Raw genomic sequence first — 18,574 nt, 5'->3', positions numbered from 1 at the left:
TATTAAAATTACTGCATAATTTAAGTTTAAGGTCTTAAAATTAAGATGCAAAACAGATAAGTCTCAAACTTCTCAAGTTGCTTACCACCACCACCACTAACCTTGATAGCATGTTATAGGCATCTCGCTTATCAGCTGGCTTCTCCAGAATCATTCCATCCACTGTCTGAAACAAGAAATGAGGTGAGGAGGCAAGAATAAAAGAAGAAAAGCCTGTTATTTTCACACTTAGCAATAGAAATCTGAAGAATGACATGCTATTCAATTTGCATCTGATATACATGAGTCTTCCTCCGATGTCTCACTGTAGAATGGAGAACCCAGGGTTCTCCAAGGCAGTATCAGTGGAATGCAAGCTCTGCCAGTTTGTAAAAATTTACAGAGCTTTAAATGCTTGGAGGATAGAACCATGGACAGAGTACATGTTTGGTGCCCCAGGAAACGCTTTGATCAATTTGGAAAGGCTCATCCTAGTTAGCTTTAGTATGGTATATCTTTCAGCCACCGCAGCTTTTGAAGACTATCTAGTAAGCCATAGATATAATCTTTTGGATGGTAGAGTAGTTAAAATGGTGAACTTAAAGTAAGATATGTCTGAGTTCAAATCTGACATTGATTACTTAATGTGTGACCCTGAGCAAGTCACTTATCTGATTGATTCCCATTTATACAATGGAGATCATAATGTCACCTACCTTCCAGGTTTGTCATGAGGACAAAATGAAGTAATATTTATTTTAATTTCATTTTATCTTTGTATCCCTAAAACTAAGCATAGTGATTAGCACAGAGAAGGCACTTTAAATGTTTATTCTTTGATATTTGGGTTGAGATCTACATGGGAAGAGAAAATATTTTTTACACAACTAACAAAATAACAGCAATAATAATGATGACGATAATTCATACGGAGCTATGTGCAAGAAACTATGTTAAGTACTTATACACTGGAGAAGGTGAAGAACAACAGACACAAGAGATCTGACTAGGTCCGCTACTAATTTATGTACACAATATCAACCGAGTTTTCATTGTTGCAAAATAATCCTACTATCCTTATCAGTATACTATCCAACTCTCCATAATGTTTCTCCTAAAGCTCTTCATTCTTCTTCAAACCTCTCCTGGCTTCCCCTCATCTCCTACTCTCTGTTCAGACTCTTGTTCTCATATTTATAGAAAAAAATTGAAGCCATTCATCATGAACTCCCTTTTTTCCTCCTTTCCTATTACTTAGGAGCTAAAAAAAATCTGAAACACAAGGTTTTGCAAAGGCGAATAATAAAAATTATCTTTACATGTTTTTGGAAAAATAAAAGCTATTATAAAAAAGTAATATTACACTGAAGATCTCCTGGGTTCTTTGAGGGGCCATATTACATCTTCTGCCACTCCCTTTCAACATGTGTAAACATGTGTAATTCTTTTTTTTTTTTTTTTTTAATATTATAGCTTTTTATTTACAAGTTATATATATGGGTAATTTTACAACACTGACAATTGCCCTTTTGTTCCAATTTTTCCCCTCCTTCCCCCCACCCCCTCCCCCAGATGGCAGGTTGACCAATACATGTTAAATATGTTAAAGTATAAATTAAATACAATATAAGTATACATGTCCAAACAGTTATTTTGCTGTACAAAAAGAACCAAACTTTGAAATAGTGTACAATTAGCCTGTGAAGGAAATAAAAAATGTAGGCAGACAAAAATAGAGGGATTGGGATTCTATGTAGGGGTGCATAGTCGTCTCCCAGAGTTTTTTCCACTGGATGTAGCTGGTTAAATTCATTACTGCTCTATTGGAACTGATTTGGTTCATCTCATTGCTGAAGAGGGTCACGTCCATCAGAATTGATCATCATATAGTATTGTTGTTGCAGTATATAATGATCTCCTGGTTCTGCTCTTTTCACTCAGTTCATGTAAGTCTCTCCAGGCCTTTCTGAAATCCTCCTGATGGTCATTTCTTACCGAACAATAATATTCACATACGTGTGTAATTCTTTTAAACTACTTCCATATGTCTTATGTAAAGTGGTTTTACTCCTTACCAAGGCTAATTGCTCTATTGATCCCATTCCCAAGTGATCCCATCACATCCTGTCTCCTCCAACAGTTTGTTCCCTCTGTTATCCCTACTCTTCTTTATTTTCAATCTCTTCCTAACTACTGGCTCATTTCCTACTACCTACCAACTTGCCATGTTGCCTCCATCCTGGAAAAACCCTGATCCTTCCATCTTTGTTAACTATTGTCCTTACTTCTCATCTGCCTTTGTAAAGCTAAATTCTTCAAATAGGTCGTCCACAATAGGGACTTCCACTATCTCTTGTGATTTGAATTGTGGATTCCTGACTCTAAGCCCAATGCTCTAACATCTGTGTCACTCACCAGCAGAGTGCTTTTACCCAAGTTATGGGTAAAAGAGAGAGAGAGTCTTTACCCAAGTTAACAAAAGATAATAATTACTAAATCACTGTTACTTGCCTCATTTCTTCAAATGAGAAAATTCACGTTAAGGATATCCATCATTTTGCTGGAGGCTTTCATGTGCAATTCATCCAATTTGAAAAAAGGAACAGAAATATATGTATATTACAGCATTATGCTTAGCACTGGGTGTTGCTGGCATCAGGCCTATCCTGGCATACAAGCTTTTTTGGGGATTTAGGGCAGGGCAAGGGTCATTTGGAATGGAGCCCAGTCAGACTCAAATTCCCGACTGCTGAAAAGCCAGCACATGGCTGTAACAAAAGCCAGGTAAATGATTTTTTTTCAGGGGCAGTTTATAGCCATAATCTTCTGCAAATAACCCAAAAGCAACTAAACTGCTTTACTTTTCTCTTGCATCACAGAACCAAAGCTGAAAAGGCATTGGAAAGAGTAATGGACTTAGAAATCAGTAGGGCCAGAGTGCAAATTCCAGTAACTACGCTTAGTTAGCTGTGTGATCTTAAGTAATTAACCATTTATCTATATGATCTTGAGTAATCAACTATACTTCTCAGGCAATAAAAAAATACTTTAATTAATTAAATTAATTGGAACCTTAATTTCCTGAACCATAAATGGATTAATAATATTATACCAATTCAAGGCAATTCCAATAGATTTGTGATGAAAAGAGAGCTATTTGCATCCAGAGAGAGAACTATGGAGACAGACTGAATATGGATCAAGGATTAGTATTTTCACCTTTTCTTGTTTTTTATTTGTTATTTGTTTGTTTGTTTTTTTCCCCTTTTGACCTGAGTTTTCATGTGCAGCATGGTGAATATGGAAATGTTCAGAAGAATTACACATGTTTTATTTATATCAGATTGCCTGCTGTCTAGGGAAGGTGTGAAGGGGAAGAAAAGGAGAAAAATTTGAAATACAAGGTTTTGCAAAGATGAATGATGAAAATTATCTTTACATGTATTTGGAAAAATAAAGCTATTATAAAAAAATAGTATTAAACAGAAGATCTCCTGGATTCTGTGAGAGGTCACATGGGGTAATAGGTAAAAAATTGTTCTCAGAATCAGAAAGGCCTGTGTGTAATTTCTCCTTCCTTTCTCAATGCCCCAGGTAATGTTCTTAAACATAAATCATAGAGAAGGTGCTAATCTTCTTTGGCAGTAGGAGCTTCCTTGAAGAAATTCCTTTGCCAGATATAATAGGAGCTTGGGCAGATTCTTAGAACTTGACAAATCTGATAGTTTGAATTGTTGTTATTAGTCATTTTCAGTTACAACTAGCTCTTCGCAACCCCATTTGGGGTTTTTCTGGCAAAAATAGTAGAATGATTTGCCATTTCATTGTCCAGCTCATTTTATAGCTCTGGAAACTAAGATAAACCCAGTGAAGTGACTTCATAAGGGCACACTGCTAAAAAGTATCTGAGATCAAATTTAAGCTCCCTAAGATGAGTCTTTCTTATTCTAGTCCCTGCATTCTATGAACTGTGCCATCTAGCTGCCTCAGTAATAATTAACTATTAATTAATAATTACATTTATTATATAATTAACAATTATATTAATATATTCTGAACTTAATAAACTAAATAAAATGGTTATTTCTATATACATTGTCTACCAGAAGAAGGGAACTGTATTGAATTTTGAGGCTCTTTTTTAGCTCTGTAATTTTATTATTTAGTCTAAGGATCCCAGAATACTTCTGTCAAACTTCCTTTTCTCATATGCTAAGGGCATTTTCCTCAATAGTGGTGGAGGGAATGCCTGCCTTGGTGTTATAAACTTACACTTTTATATTTTTCTTTTTTGGTGTTTGAACTCCTTTCAAGTTCTTATTTTAAAAGAGCATAGTTGGAAAGCAATTTCCCAAAATGAAAACACAAATCCAATACAAATTGTAATGGGCTGAGGTTTGAGTTAATGCACTGAGGTCCCAAGTACGTGAGGCTAAATAGTAATTGGGCTATACTCTATTAATATACATGATTATATTGTATAAAGAATGGCCCCCACCCACTCTCTGTGCAAGTCCTGATGTGTTGTATAGGAAATGACGATTTTGGTGGGTGGAGGCAGAGAGAGAGAGACAGGAAGAGAAGCTGAGAGAGATTGACCTTGGTTCCATACTCCTAGCTGCTGGTCTAGCTAGCTTCTTGACTCAGCTACACACACTGCTATTGCCCATTCTCTTCCACCTCCGATCTTTCTTCACTGAGAATAAAGACTGACGATTTTCCCCTAACCTGAATTCCTGACTCTGGCTGATTTTAAAATACGCAGTCTTCACGTTTGGCGCCCAACGGTGGGAACCAAGGACTGAAGAAGTCTCCGTGACCAGGAACTTGGGTGAGTATTGTTAATAGACAAACGGGAACTTATTTTCTTAAAAACTAAACCAGTAACCTTTTGCTGAAATGGGACAAATGCTAGCTAAAGACTCTCCATCCCCGCTTCAACCCCTTCAACCCCACCCACGAGTGGTGCTAAGAAAGCATGCTTAAGCTGATAGAAGGACAAGGGCTATTATAACTTGGGAACAGATAGCTAGACTTGGGTACATTTAAACCACATCCCCTTGGTTAGAGGGGAGCAGATCTCTCAAGATAACTGGTCCCTGATTGGACAACAGATGTCCACATATTACAGTGAAAACGGTCCTCATTCAATTTCCATCAAGGCATTCTATTTATACAATATAATTCAGTTAGCACTAAGAAACCTGATTCCTAGAAGAAAGAAAAAATCTGCTCCCAGTAGCCAAATGGGGAAGCCTGATATTAAGGAGGAAGACAATGAAGAGATTAATAACCATATCCCCACAGGGCATGGAGACTTAAGTGAGCAAGGGTATGGTGACTTTCCACCTCAGGAGGCAAGTTTCAGCCCCACCTCAGGAGCAAGTGATTGACTTTCCTCCATCAACACCACCCTCCGGGATGGAGGGAGGAGGGGAGGGGAGACAGCACCAGCACCTCCCCTCAGCATCCAACTATTCCTATGAGTAGATTGCAAGAGGGCTTAATGAAGGTCAAACAAAAGGGTGTAGACGTGAGAGAACTGTAGCCCCATATTTTTCCTGTAATTTCCCAGTTTAATTCCTCTGGTCAAGAAAGTCAAAGATACGTCCCTTTTAACATAGAAATCCTCAAAGACCTGAAAAAGGCCTGCACTCTTTATGGGGCTACATCAGCTTATGTTAAGATGCTATTACAGAATTTGGCTTTTGAAATCTTGACTCTAATGACTGGAAATCTATAGCAAGGGTATGCCTAGAACCTGACAAAACTACATGTGGCTTTCTGAATATAGTGAGCTCTGTAGGATACAAGCCAAAAAATAGTCAAATGCTGTTCATGCTGCGATCACCTGTGACCTACTAACAGGTATAGGTCCCTATGCAGATGTCAAAGTACAAATTAATTATTCAGTAGTAGCATACGAGCAAATTGCTGCTAATGCTATCAAAGGGTGGGCTTCGATTCACAATAAAAATGACAAAGGTGAGGCCTTAACAAAAATAACACAAGGGCCAAATGAACCCTTTGCTGACTTTGTGGGACATTTGCAGACTGCTATCATAAGAACTAATGGGGAAAATGCATCACAGATGTTTTAATAAGGCAACTTGCTAAGGAAAATGCTAATGAGGTGTGCAGAAGGATTATACTAGGACTGCAGAAGGATGCCCTTTAGAGGAGTTCATAACACGCCAGGCCACAGCGGCACAAATGCCTTTATAGCCAGACTATGATGCAGATTTCCCAAGATCCCAACATGGGTAGACAGGGTCCCTTCTGGCAAGGGACTTCCAGAGAACACGTAATGCTTTCAGTGTGGTAAAGTAGGGCATCTGAAAGTTCAATGTGGTATAGAGGCAGAGGAAAACAGGGTGGGAGAACAAGACCCAGTACCCCATGTCCAAAATGCAACAGAGGCTTCCCATTGGGCCTCAGAATGTAGACAGGTTCAGGGAACGGGATGAGGGGGCCCAGCCCCAGGGCCCAGGCAAAACACTTGGGGCATGATGGCAGCCAATGGTGCACCCAGAGTGCCTAGACATCTAATACCCCAATATGATCAATCAGCCAGGAAGCCATATGATGGGAGAAAGGGATTACACAATCAACCAGCCAGGAAGCAACCTGAGGGGGAAAGGGATTACAATTAGGGAAAATAGAGTTGATGCAGCTGAGACAACTGAGATACCCCTGGAGGGAATCTGTTCTTCAGCCTATGGATCTTCTTGGCACAGTAGGCTTACCATTTTACCTCCTGAATGAGACAAACAGTGTCCATCCACACACTGATGTGGAAACTGGGGAATGTGTAGATAATATCCCAGTCACCAATACAGGCAGACAATGTGTGACTTATCACCCAGGAGAAATAGTAGCATCAGGTTTACCATACAGAATCCTTAAGCAACCTGGTGATAGTCACCCAGATTCTGATTCCAGATCACAAATCCAGCAATATGACAGCAGTGAAAACTGAACCGAATTTCTGCTCACGATCTATATAAATGGTTGTCCATTGGAAGGATTGGTAGATCTGGTGCAGATCTGACGGTTATTAGAGGTGCCAATTGGCCCAGTCACTGGCCAAAGATTAAAGCAGACACCTACATGTCTGGTGTAGGAGGATCAATAGCAGCTAAAGTTAGTGCTGCTCCTATGAGATGGACTTTTGAAGGCAAAACAGGAGTTTTTACTCCTTTTATAGTTGAAAAAATCCCATCAATCTGTGGGGAAGAGACGTTTTACAGCAAGTAGGGTTAAAATGAGTACTTCGGTTTTTTAAGCAGGGCTGCTGTTGAAGGCCTGTCAACACTTTCACTTGTTCCTATCTAATGGAAAACTGATACACCAGTGTGGATAGAACAGTGGCCCTTAAGTAACGATAAAATTCAGGCCTTATTAGATATACTATAGGAGCAGCTTGACCAAGGACACTTAAAACCTTCTCTAAGGCTTTGGAATTTCCCAGTGTTTGTTGTAAAAAAGAAATCTGGAAAATGGAGGATGTTAACGGATTTAAGAAAGGTGAATGAACAGATGGAAACTATGGGAACTCTTCATCCTGGACTTCCATCTCCTACTCAGTTGCCTAGAGAATGGCCTCTTTGGGTCATAGATATTAAGGATTATTTCTATTTTATCCCTCTGGATAAGGAGGATATGAAAAGATTTGCCTTTTCAGTGCCCAACGTTAACTTAGCTGAGCCTTATAAAAGATATGAATGGACAGTTTTGCCACAGGGAATGAAAAACAGCCCTACTGTGTGTCAAATGTATGTTGCTGCTGCTCTTGCTCCAGTAAGAAAAGCATTTCCAAAAGTAATGTTATTACATTATATGGATGATATATTGGGATGTACACCTGAGGAACAAATGTTAGAAGCATGTCACAAAAAGACCATAGAAACACTAAGGAATTACAAATTATACATAGCACCAGAAAAATTCAAAGACATGCCCTTTTCAATATTTAGGATATGAAGTATACCTAAGGTGCTTAAATTCAAAACTGTCCTTAAAAACAGAGAATGTAAAACATTGAATGATTTTCAGAAATTGATAGGAGATATCCAATGGATGCTGACCAGTGTTAGGTTTGACTACCTATCAGTTACAAACCGTATATGACATTTTAAGGGAGAAGTGCTTTAAATTCACCACCAGCTTACAAAAAGAAGCTCAAGAGGCTTTGAGAGAAGTTGAACTGGCTTTATCCAATGTGGTTGAAAGAGTCACTCAAAAACCCTTGGAGATATCAGTTTTGCCACACAAGAGGAACCCACAGCAGTCCTTCATCAAGGAGACAATGTGATAGAGTGGGTGAACCTCCCGACACAACCAGAACAAAGCCTTACACCCTACCCAGTGCTTGTGGCTAGAATTTTATTAAAGGCCACTAAGTGAGCAGTGCAATTATCTGGGACAAGACCTGACAAGATATAACTTTTATACCAATACACAAATTAATTGTGTGTTGTGAGACCATCCCAGAGTGGCAAATTTTGTGCCATGGCTCCAAATTTTATACATGGGTCTCCATTAAGGTAATCAGACTATTACATAATTGGCATGGATTCTTGAAGAAAAGTTTCTAAAGTTGCTCTAAAGGATCTATCTTCCGGATGCATCCAAACATAATATTTGTGCTGTGTACTCAGATCTAACTATAAAGAGAGTAGTCAGAACTCCTTTTCAGTCCACTCAGTAGAATGAATTGTACACGATCATTCTAGCTCTTACTTATTATCCAGGAGACATAAATATAATATCTGATTCGGCCACAGCCCAAATAAAATTTGCAGCCTCTAATATATATCAGCTCTTTAAGAAACTTCAAGAGCAAGTGAGAAAGCATCCAGGTAAGATCTATATATTACATGTCAACCTCATAGTGGACTTCAGGTCCCATTTTTGATGGCAATTCAAAGGCAGATAGCTTCTATGTTGGTCAATCCCTTTATTCTAAGAAGCCCAGGCATCTCATTCTAAATATCATCAGGCTGCTCTAACTTTACGTACATTTGAATAATAAAGAGGAAGCTAGGAGCATAGTAAAGCCTGTCGGGCTTGCCTTCCTCCATGCCCTACACTGCCTCCAGGGAAGGACCCTTGTGGTTTGAGACCCAATGAAATCTGGCAAATGTTAGTGACCATTATAAATTTTGCTTGTTATCTTTTATCCAGTTGTGGAAACTTTTCGGATTCACTTTGCAATACCAGCAGCAAAGACAGTCCAGTGGTCATTGAATTCTCACACAAGATTTGCCATTATGGTGTGCCACAAACAGTAAAATGACAATGGTCCTTTATATTTAAAACATTTTGCACACTTTGTGCACAGTATGATTTTACACAACAGGATTACCTTTTTAATCCTCAAGGATAGGCAATAGTGGAGAGGAGAACGGAGATATTAAGACACTCCTCCAAAACAAAAGAAAGGGGAGCCACAGGTAACCCTAGAGAACTTCTAAATCTAGCTCTTTATACTATTAACTTTGATTTTTGACAAAGATGGACTGGCTCGCAACAGATTTTATAACCACTGGAAGGTCAGTGTCCAGTGCAGCAGCTCCATTATCTTTAGATAACGCCAGGTGATGGGAGAGACCCAGAAAGTGGTGAATGGAAAGGAACAGACAGGCTAACTGCTTGGGGAGAGGGTTGCTTGTATCTCTACAGGTGGAGAAGGAATCAGATGGGTGCCAACAGCCAATATTTGTCTTGTCCATCGCAGAGAGAGGAGCAGACCTTTGAAACAAAGGAGAAGACCCAAGAAATATTGTGGTTCTGTTGCTGATTGTGCCTACCATTGAAAGAGCGTGGCAGTTATGGGCTTGACCTGGACATCAAAGATTGTTGGACTGGAAACCCTCAGGAATCATTGGATTCTCTGAGACATAGGACTTGAAAATCCTCAGGAATCACTGGATTCTCTGAGAAATAAGACTGTTACAGGACTTCAAAATCTGCTGGAATCATTGGATTCCCTAACACATAAAAAGACTTTTGCAGGACTTCAAAAACCAGGGGACATTGGATTCCCTGACATGTGAAGCAATGGACAATGGATTGGTTTTGGCTATCTCTTGGCTGCTGAAGAAGGCGTATGTGTGACTGTTGTTTATATACCCTCCTTCTAGGACTTCTGGTGATCTTTTATAACACCATGTTGATTTATATTGTTTGTTATTCCGCTACTTGTGTGTACAATTCATTTTTGTTACATCACATCAAGCCTGCACTAACTGTGGGGAGAGTCATGCCTAATAGCCTCTGCGTTACTGCTATGTCCTTGTGTAAGACCTCACATGCTGATGGGCTTGTGCATAATAAGACCCTTCAGGCCAGAAGCCCGCTAGCAACCCCCACTTCCCTTTGGTGCTTTTCATCTCCCTTCCTGAGATGTCAGGGAGGGCGTGATCATCTCCTTTTTAGTGCTCTCAGCGCCTTTCCTGCGAAGTCAGGGAGGCTGTGTTCACTTCCTTTTCGGTGCTTTCACCACCTTCCCTGAGGAGTCAGGGATGGCGTGACCACCTGTGTTCTAAAACAAAAGAAAGCGGGAGATGTAATGGGCTGAGGTTTGAGTTGATGCACTGAGGTCCCAAGTACGTGAGGCTAAATAGTAATTGGACTATACTCTATTAATATATATGATTGGATAACGAATGGCCCCCGCCCACTCTCTGTGCAAGTCCCGATGTGTTGTATAGGAAATGACGATTTTGGTGGGTGGAGGCAGAGAGAGAGACAGGAAGAGAAGCCGAGAGAGATTGACCTTGGTTCCATACTCCTAGCTGCTGGTCGTGTGGCTGCTGGTTTAGCTAGCTTCTTGACTCAGCTACACACATTGCTATTGCCCATTCTCTTCCACCTCCGATCTTTCTTCACTGAGAATAAAGACTAATGATTTTCCCCTAACCTGAATTCCTGACCCCGGCTGATTTTAAAATACGTGGTCTTCACAACAAATAGAGAGCATTTAGTAGGACATATGCACAATGCTAGCATGAGGTTAATGAGAAATAATTACACAGAATCACGGGAAAGAAGACAAATGGTAAGGAAAACAAAATACCCAAAGACAAAGAGTACAAAGCTTACCACAATAGTGTCTGCTCCTATAACAACATCTGGAGGTCTAAAGTCTTTCTGTAAAAATTAAAATATTTTTTGAGATTAATGTTTTTTAAAAGTCTCTATTAATTACCCCATCCCCTTAAAAAAGACTGTTAATGAATTTAGAAAGCATGAAATCATCACCAATACACAGGTAACGTTACAATTTGGAAATTAGTTGGAAAGAAATAGTTAATAACTTAAAAAAATAATAAAGTGGGATAATATTAATAAGAAGATAACAATAATCATATCAAAAACCAGACTCAAACATGTACCACAGCCTTTTAAAGAAAACAAACAATAGAAATACAATCTACATTAAAAAAAGCAGGTGGTATAGTGAGTAGAGTTTGGGGTCTATAGTCAGGAAACCCAAATACTATCTCAAGTATTCACTAGCTATGTGACCCTGGATAAGTCACTTAATAATAATAATAATTAATATCTGATGTTTCTATAGCACTTACTATGTGCGAGGCACTTTTTGTGTCATTTGATTTTTCACAATATCTCTGGGAAGGTGATGCCACTATTTTTCTCATTTTATAGATGAGAAAAACATGACAGAGTTTAAAATAATTTCCCCAGGGTCACGTTGCTAATAAGTTCCTGAGACTGGATTTGAACTAATAATAGTAATAACTAACATTTTTACAGCACTCACTATGTGCCAGAACTAATAATTATTACCTCATTTGAGGCAGATGCTATCATCTTTACTTTACAGATAAGGAAATACACATTAAGAGCAAATGCAGATTAAATGACTTGGTCACAGTGCTCACTATGAGGCTGGATTCATGTCTTCCTGACTCCAGGTCCATCATTCTATCCCTTGTACTACCTACCTGCCAACACTAAACCTCTCTGCCTCAGTTTCCTCATCTGCAAAACAAAAGAAGAATATTATCACCTACTTCAGAGTTGTTATAGAGATAAAGTGGGATGTTTATAAAATACTTTGTAAATCTTAAAAGAGGCACATGATTTATAGCTGATCAAAAATGGATACAAGGGGAAAGAGTGACAAAACTCAAATTTTCTGTACCACAGGAAAATTAAGAAGTCTCTTCCCTTCCTATTGGGCCTCATTCTTTTAAAGCCCCCCCTTCCTTTAAAAGCTCTTCCAGCAGGGATGTGGTACCTTTGGCTAAAGTAAAACAGAATGAAGTTCCTGCTTTCTGACCCCAGTATCATATGAAGTGATTCTGCTCTATCTCTAGCTTCTGAAGGCAACTCTGAAGAGTGGTAAACCAATTTATTCTTTATTATTAAAATTTTAGGCTCCCCACTACTTTATTCAAATTAGGGACCCAGCTATTGAGCAAACTAGAAAAGGAAAAAAGTAAATAAGAGGACGGTTTTGGGGGAGTGGAGAGAGGAAATGATTCAGAACAATTAAATAAATGCTATTCAGTAGGTGGCCTGAAAGAAAAAGCCCAAGTTCTCAAAGGAAAAAAGAATATAGGCTCCTTTCTAGCTAGCATTTATATAATGCTTTAAAGCTTAGAAAGTAGTTTCCAAACATTTCACTTTATCCCCACAAAACTTTGTGATATAGGTGCTATCACATGACATCTCTTAAGATGGGTAGGAAGGCACAAAGGAATGAAGAAATATGTCTGCACTGGCATAAGGATCAGCCAACAAAAGCAATGAGGATTTTTACATTTTTAAGTCTTATACCTTACTTGTTCTGAATATCACCCCATATTCATAAAAACTGAAATTATTTCCAAAAGATGGCAATCTTTATTCAACTGACATAATACTGTGCAATCCAATAAGAGATCAAATAATAATTTAACAACATGAAATCATACAGAACTCCCTGTATTAAATCCTGTAATCAAGTGATGCAGTGGATAGAATACCTGGTCTGAAATCAGGAGGACTTGAATTCAAATCCACCCCTCTGATAGACACTTTCTAGCTGTGTGACTCTGAGCAAGTTACTTAACTCTATGTGCCTCAGTTTTCTCATCTATAAAATGAACTGGAGAAGGAAATGGCAACTTATTCCAGGATTTTTGTTAAGAAAACTCCAAATGGGGGTCACAAAGAATCAGACACAACTGAAAATGACTGCAATAATGATAATGATAAAATAATGCAAAATAAAAAACACCCCTCTCCCCCAAAACTTACCACATTCATCCTGTTAGCCACTTCAAGGGCCTTTTGTTTTGCTGTTTCCATGGCATACTCATAAGGCATTGGAAATAAAGTCTTGTCTAGAGTCTCTTTAAATCTGGATGGCACTACCTCAAATCGCAGGCCCTAGGACAGAAATACAGCAAGACTTACTTATATATTCTTACCCAAAGAAAATAAGTGAACTAAAAAGCAGCAGGCACATGATAATTCCCTGATGGAACATAAAACTCCTCGTGAGTAAGGACTATTTTATTTATTATATTGGCATCCTCAATGTCCAACAATGTACTTGCTTACAGGTAACATGGTAGAGCAGTGTATGATGAGCCAGATCGAAAAGACTTGTTGGATTAACCTCTATCTGCCTCAATTTACTCATCTGTAAAATAGTGATAATAATAACACCCCACTCCCAATGGTGAGGATAAAATAAGACATTTGAGTCAATTCTCTACATAGTTTAGAAATCAAAACTTTATCAGAAACACTGGCTATACATTTTTTTCCCTAGCATTTTGCTTCTCTTCTAACTTTGGCTATCTTGGTTTTGTTTAAGCAAATCCTTTTTAATTTAATGTAATCAAAATGATCCATTTTGCATTTCATAATGTTCTCTAGCTTGGATTTTTTTAATTAAAGCTTTTTATTTCCAAAAAATATGCATCGTTTTCAAAATTTACCTTTAAAAAACCTTGTGTTCCAAATTTTTTCTCCCTCCTTTCCTCCCACTCCCTCCCCTAGATGACAAGTAATCCAATATATATTAAACATGTGCAATTGTTCTAGACATGTTTCCATAATTATCATTTCTGCACAAGAAAAATAAGATCAAAAAGGGAAAAAAAATGAGAAAACAAAATGCAAACAAATAACAACAACAACAACGACAACAAAGTGAAAACACACGTTGTGGTCCACACTCAGCCCCTACAGTTCTCTCTTTGGGCACAGATAGCTCTCTCTATTACAAGACCCTTGGAATTAGCCTGAATCACCTTGCTGTTGAAAAAAGCCATGTCTGCCAGAATTGATCATTGTTTAATCTTGCTGTTGTCTAGCTCTTTGGCCATATATTCCTCTCTTCACAGACCTGAGAAGTAGACTATCTCCTGTTCTCCTAATTTGCTTATAGAACCATCCTTTATGTATAAATTATAAACCCATTTCCACTTTGATACGAGGTTTCAGATGTTGGTCAATATCTTGTTTCTGCCACACTATTTTCCAGTTTCCCCAGCACATTCTATCAAATAGTGAGTTCTTATCCCAGAAGCTGGAGCCCTGGGTTTATCAAACACTAGATTATTATAGTCATAGACTATTGTGTCTTGTGTACCTAACCTATTCCATTGATCTACTACTCTGTTTCTTGATCAGTATCAAAGTTTTGATGACTGCTGCTTTATAATTGACTTTTAGGTCTAGTACAGCTAGGCGACTTTTCTTTGCATTTTTTCCCCCATTAATTCCCTTGAAATTCTTGACCTTTTTTTCTTCAAGATAAATTTTGTTTTATTTTTCTAGCTCTATAAAGAATCTCTTTGCAGTTTGATTGGTATGACATTGAAATGACTAAATTTTGTCATTTATATTATATTAGCTTGAGAACTTGATATTCTTCTAATTGTTTAGATCTAACTTTTATTTATGTGAAAAATGTTTTGTAAAAATAAGACATTTGTAAAGTGCTTTCTTATAATATCCAGTATTTATGTGGTACTTAAAGAATTCTATATAAATACCCCAGTATAAATACTGGGGACTGACTGTTAAGATTATTATAAGATTGACTTTCTAGAGGCAGAAGGGATCTTATTTGAACTTCAGACTGGATTTCAATTAACCTTAACCCACTGCTAAGCTTGGCAAGGACTTTTAAGAGACCTGGATCACATCCTTCTCAATATCAAAAGGACCACTGACTGTATAGATGGATATTTTGTTTCCTATGGAAGGGCCACAAAAACAGAGCAAATTATGGTTGGCAAACCATTTTTCTCACAATCTAGTGAAGGAGGTAATGTAAGTATGAATTCTTCTTCCTTTTTTTAAAAGAAGAATGGGCCAGTTCTGAAAAGCTGCTTGTGTATATATCTGGGGAACATCAGAAAGATATAAATGCAAGTCTTTCTAGTATATCATCTTGTCTTCCCCAATCTCATTTTTCTCTCTCAAAGGTTCCATAAAAGAGCATTTAGTTAAGAAAGGAAAAGTTTCTCTTTTAGCATCAAATACAATCAGGAGGCCCTAACTTCAAATCCAGCCCCACACAATTACCAGCTGTGTAACCCTGGACAAATCACTTAACCCTATTTGCCTCAGTTCCTTATGTGTAAAGTGAAGACACACTGGAGAAGGAAATGGTAAACCACTCCAGTATCTTCAACAGAAAACCAGACAAAACCTAAATGGGGTTGTGAAAAGTCAGTCGTAGCTGAAAAATGACTAAACAACAATATTATTCAGACTTTAAGGGTGCCTGCCCATCCAATACAATTTAATATACATTTAAAGTTAACATTAAATAGGTGTTCCCTCTTGAAGATCTTAAAAAGTTTCTTCTTCTCTGTCCATTGCACCATTTACCTGCCTATCTAAGGTCTTTCATCTACCTGACTACCTGACCACAGTGGTTAGTTAACATCCCACTAATTAGTTTATAACACGGATTCTTAAATCTGAGGTTAAAATTGAATTTTTTTTTTTTATTTTGTAATTGTACTTCATTCTAGTTTTCTTTATAATCCCAAGTATCATTCATTTAAAAACATCATTGTGGGAGAGAGTCTATAATATACAATAATATAGAGAGTTCATAATATATATACATACAAAGTAAAAAATTCCTAATTCAAAAGGTCCTTGAGGACAGGGACTATGTTCTATTTTTTAAAGGTGACCCCAAACCTTCCACATAGCAGTTGCTCAATACATGCTTGTGAATTATGATAGATAATGAGTATGAGCTCTATCCACATTATAAAGGCCATATTTTTCCACTGACTTCTTTCCTATATTTCCCTTTTTAATCTGTTAAAATTAAACACTTGGAATCTTTCAGTCTGGGATTAAAAGCGAATTTAAAATTCAACACAATTCAATAAGTTTATTATAAACACCTGTGTGCAAAACTCTATGCTGTTTGGCAATGTGGGCTACAGAAGTAAAGCATAAAGGTAACTGTAATATGCAGAATTACCTCAGTGTGCATTTAGAGGAAGACAAAATAACGTGTTGCCTTCCTGTGTACCAAGGGCCCTTACTGGCAGAAGAAGAAACAAAGTCAAACTGGCAAAGGGAAAAGGAGATCATTCTAGGAACACCACACAGGGTCAGGCTGTAGCAGGGAGGGGAGGACAAAGCAAAGGAAATACGAGACAAAGAATACTCTGGCTGCAGCAATGTTTGCAGGGGAATAATACGAGATAAGAATAGAAAAATAAACTGGCATCCCAGTAGAGGACCTTGAAACCCATGCAAAAACCTCTGAATTTTACTCATCGAAGAAGTCTGAGCAGAGGAGTGATAGGACCACACTTATAAAGGGTCAATTGTGCTGCAGAATGCCCGGGGGAATCACCAATCCCCGGGGAGGAGACAAGGATTTTTTAGTTAACAGTCGGGTTTGGGAGGTCGGGAGGAGGAAAGAAAGATGAGTTGGGAAGAAGTAAGGGAAAGAGCCATCGGGGGTTTTCTCCTAACGAAACTAATATAATCCGATGGCTCCTTCTTGCAATTGTCAAGTAGCCAGCTGATAGAAGGTGGGGGGAGCTGGAATCGGGGAGACCAAAGTTCAAATCCCGTATGTGACTCTAGGCAAATCACTTAAACCCTGCGGGCCTTAGTTTCCCTCACCTGTAAAATGGGGATAAGAATACCGACCTCCCGTGCATGCTAATTATTATTATTAATCCTGAAGATGTTTATAAAATATATATATTTTTTCTTTGTAATGTCTACGAAAAACAGGATATTTCCCATCCCGAGCAGGAGACTATTAGAGCTGGAAATGGAGCGAAAGGCTTCCGAGGGGTTGGGGGAATGGGCACCGAGGCAGGTGGCGCTGCCGCTTACCCAGCGCCCCCGCAGCAGAGGTGGAGGTAGGGTGCTCCCGCTCGGGGAGCAGGGAGGATCACAAGGGATCCGTTTCCTAAGGGGACGGAGGCCGGGCGGCTGAATTAGCAAGGAGGAAGGAGGCCGAGTTGGCAAGGCGCCGCCACAGGCCCGGAGTCACAGCGTGGGACCTGCCTTCTAAGCTCCCCCTTGCGGGCGCGAGAGCAGACTCACCGCGCAGTTCAGGATCTCCTGTCTCCGGGGAGAGGCACTGGCCAGCACCACGCGCTTGCCGACGAGCTTCCCGATCACCGGGCACAGCACCATCGCTGGCGCCGGTTCCCGCCCCGCGGCTCGCGCGGCCGCCGCCGGTTCCCGCCCCGCGGCTCGCGCGGCCGCCGCCGGTTCCCGCCCCGCGGCTCGCGCGGCCGCCGCCGGTTCCCGCCCCCGCGGCTCGCGCGGCCGCCGCCGGTTCCCGCCCCGCGGCTCGCGCGGCCGCCGCCGGTTCCCGCCCCGCGGCTCGCGCGGCCGCCGCCGGTTCCCGCCCCGCGGCTCGCGCGGCCGCCGCCGGTTCGCCCCGCGGCTCGCGCGGCCGCCGCCGGTTCCCGCCCCGCGGCTCGCGCGGCTTCCGCCGGGGTTGTCGCCGGGATCAGAACTTGCTCCCGCTCTGTCACTTCTGCCCCGGGGGAGGAGGAGCGAGAGCGGGAGGCGCCGAAAGCCCGGCCTATAAACGTCCCGGAACAAGCCCCGCCTCCCTCTTTTCTCGGGAGGATTCGGAAGTCTACCAGTTTGTCAGCAGGGCTCTCCAAGTAGCGAGGTCCGGGGGGCGGGGGGGGGGGACCGCTAGGTGGCGCCATTGCACATGGAGCGCTGGCCCGGGAGTCAGTCAGGAAGACGTCTTCCGGAGCTTAAATGTGACCTCAGACATCACTAAACCCCGTGACCCAGAAGTCACTTAAGCCTGTTGTCTCCGTTGCCGCATCTGTAAAATGATGTCGAGAAAGACGCGGCAAATTTTTGCCAAGGAAATCCCATATAGGGTCATGAAAAGTCAGACATGATTGAAAAACGAGAAGTTGTAGAACTCATCTGCTAGATCTGAGTTCAAATTCTACCTCAGACATTTTTACTAGAGCTATGGAACCTGAGGGGGGGCGGGGCAAGTCACACAGTTTTGTCAGGACTTTTTTTTAAAATCTTTTTTTTTTTTTTTGCATTTTCTCCCCAAATTTATTTTATTTGAAGAAACAGAATGAGCAAA

At 40.0% G+C, this 18,574-nt stretch overlaps 1 protein-coding gene across 3 annotated transcripts in view; it reads right to left on the bottom strand.

Moving 5' to 3' along the window:
* ASMTL (acetylserotonin O-methyltransferase like) overlaps positions 1-17,693 on the bottom strand; it is a 62,898-nt gene extending 45,205 nt beyond the window's left edge. For 2 of the 3 annotated variants that reach the window (XM_031959062.1, XM_031959063.1), the window contains exons 1-3: positions 11,952-11,988; positions 11,086-11,133; positions 102-166 (exon numbers count right to left, since the gene is read on the bottom strand). In XM_031959062.1, the coding sequence (XP_031814922.1) occupies positions 102-154 (53 nt within the window). In that variant the 5' untranslated portion in view covers positions 155-166; positions 11,086-11,133; positions 11,952-11,988. Of the gene's footprint in view, positions 1-101; positions 167-11,085; positions 11,134-11,951; positions 11,989-13,251; positions 13,384-17,547 lie in introns of those variants that run through there. The other variant, XM_031959060.1, reaches the window with a different exon arrangement.
* Positions 17,694-18,574: the final 881 nt, after the last annotated feature.

This window comes from Sarcophilus harrisii, chromosome 3 (genome assembly GCF_902635505.1).
Source record: "Sarcophilus harrisii chromosome 3, mSarHar1.11, whole genome shotgun sequence".
NCBI classification, from domain to species: Eukaryota; Metazoa; Chordata; class Mammalia; order Dasyuromorphia; family Dasyuridae; genus Sarcophilus; species Sarcophilus harrisii.
Note: the sequence above shows the minus strand (reverse complement) of the source record. Positions and strands in the feature narration are given on the sequence as shown.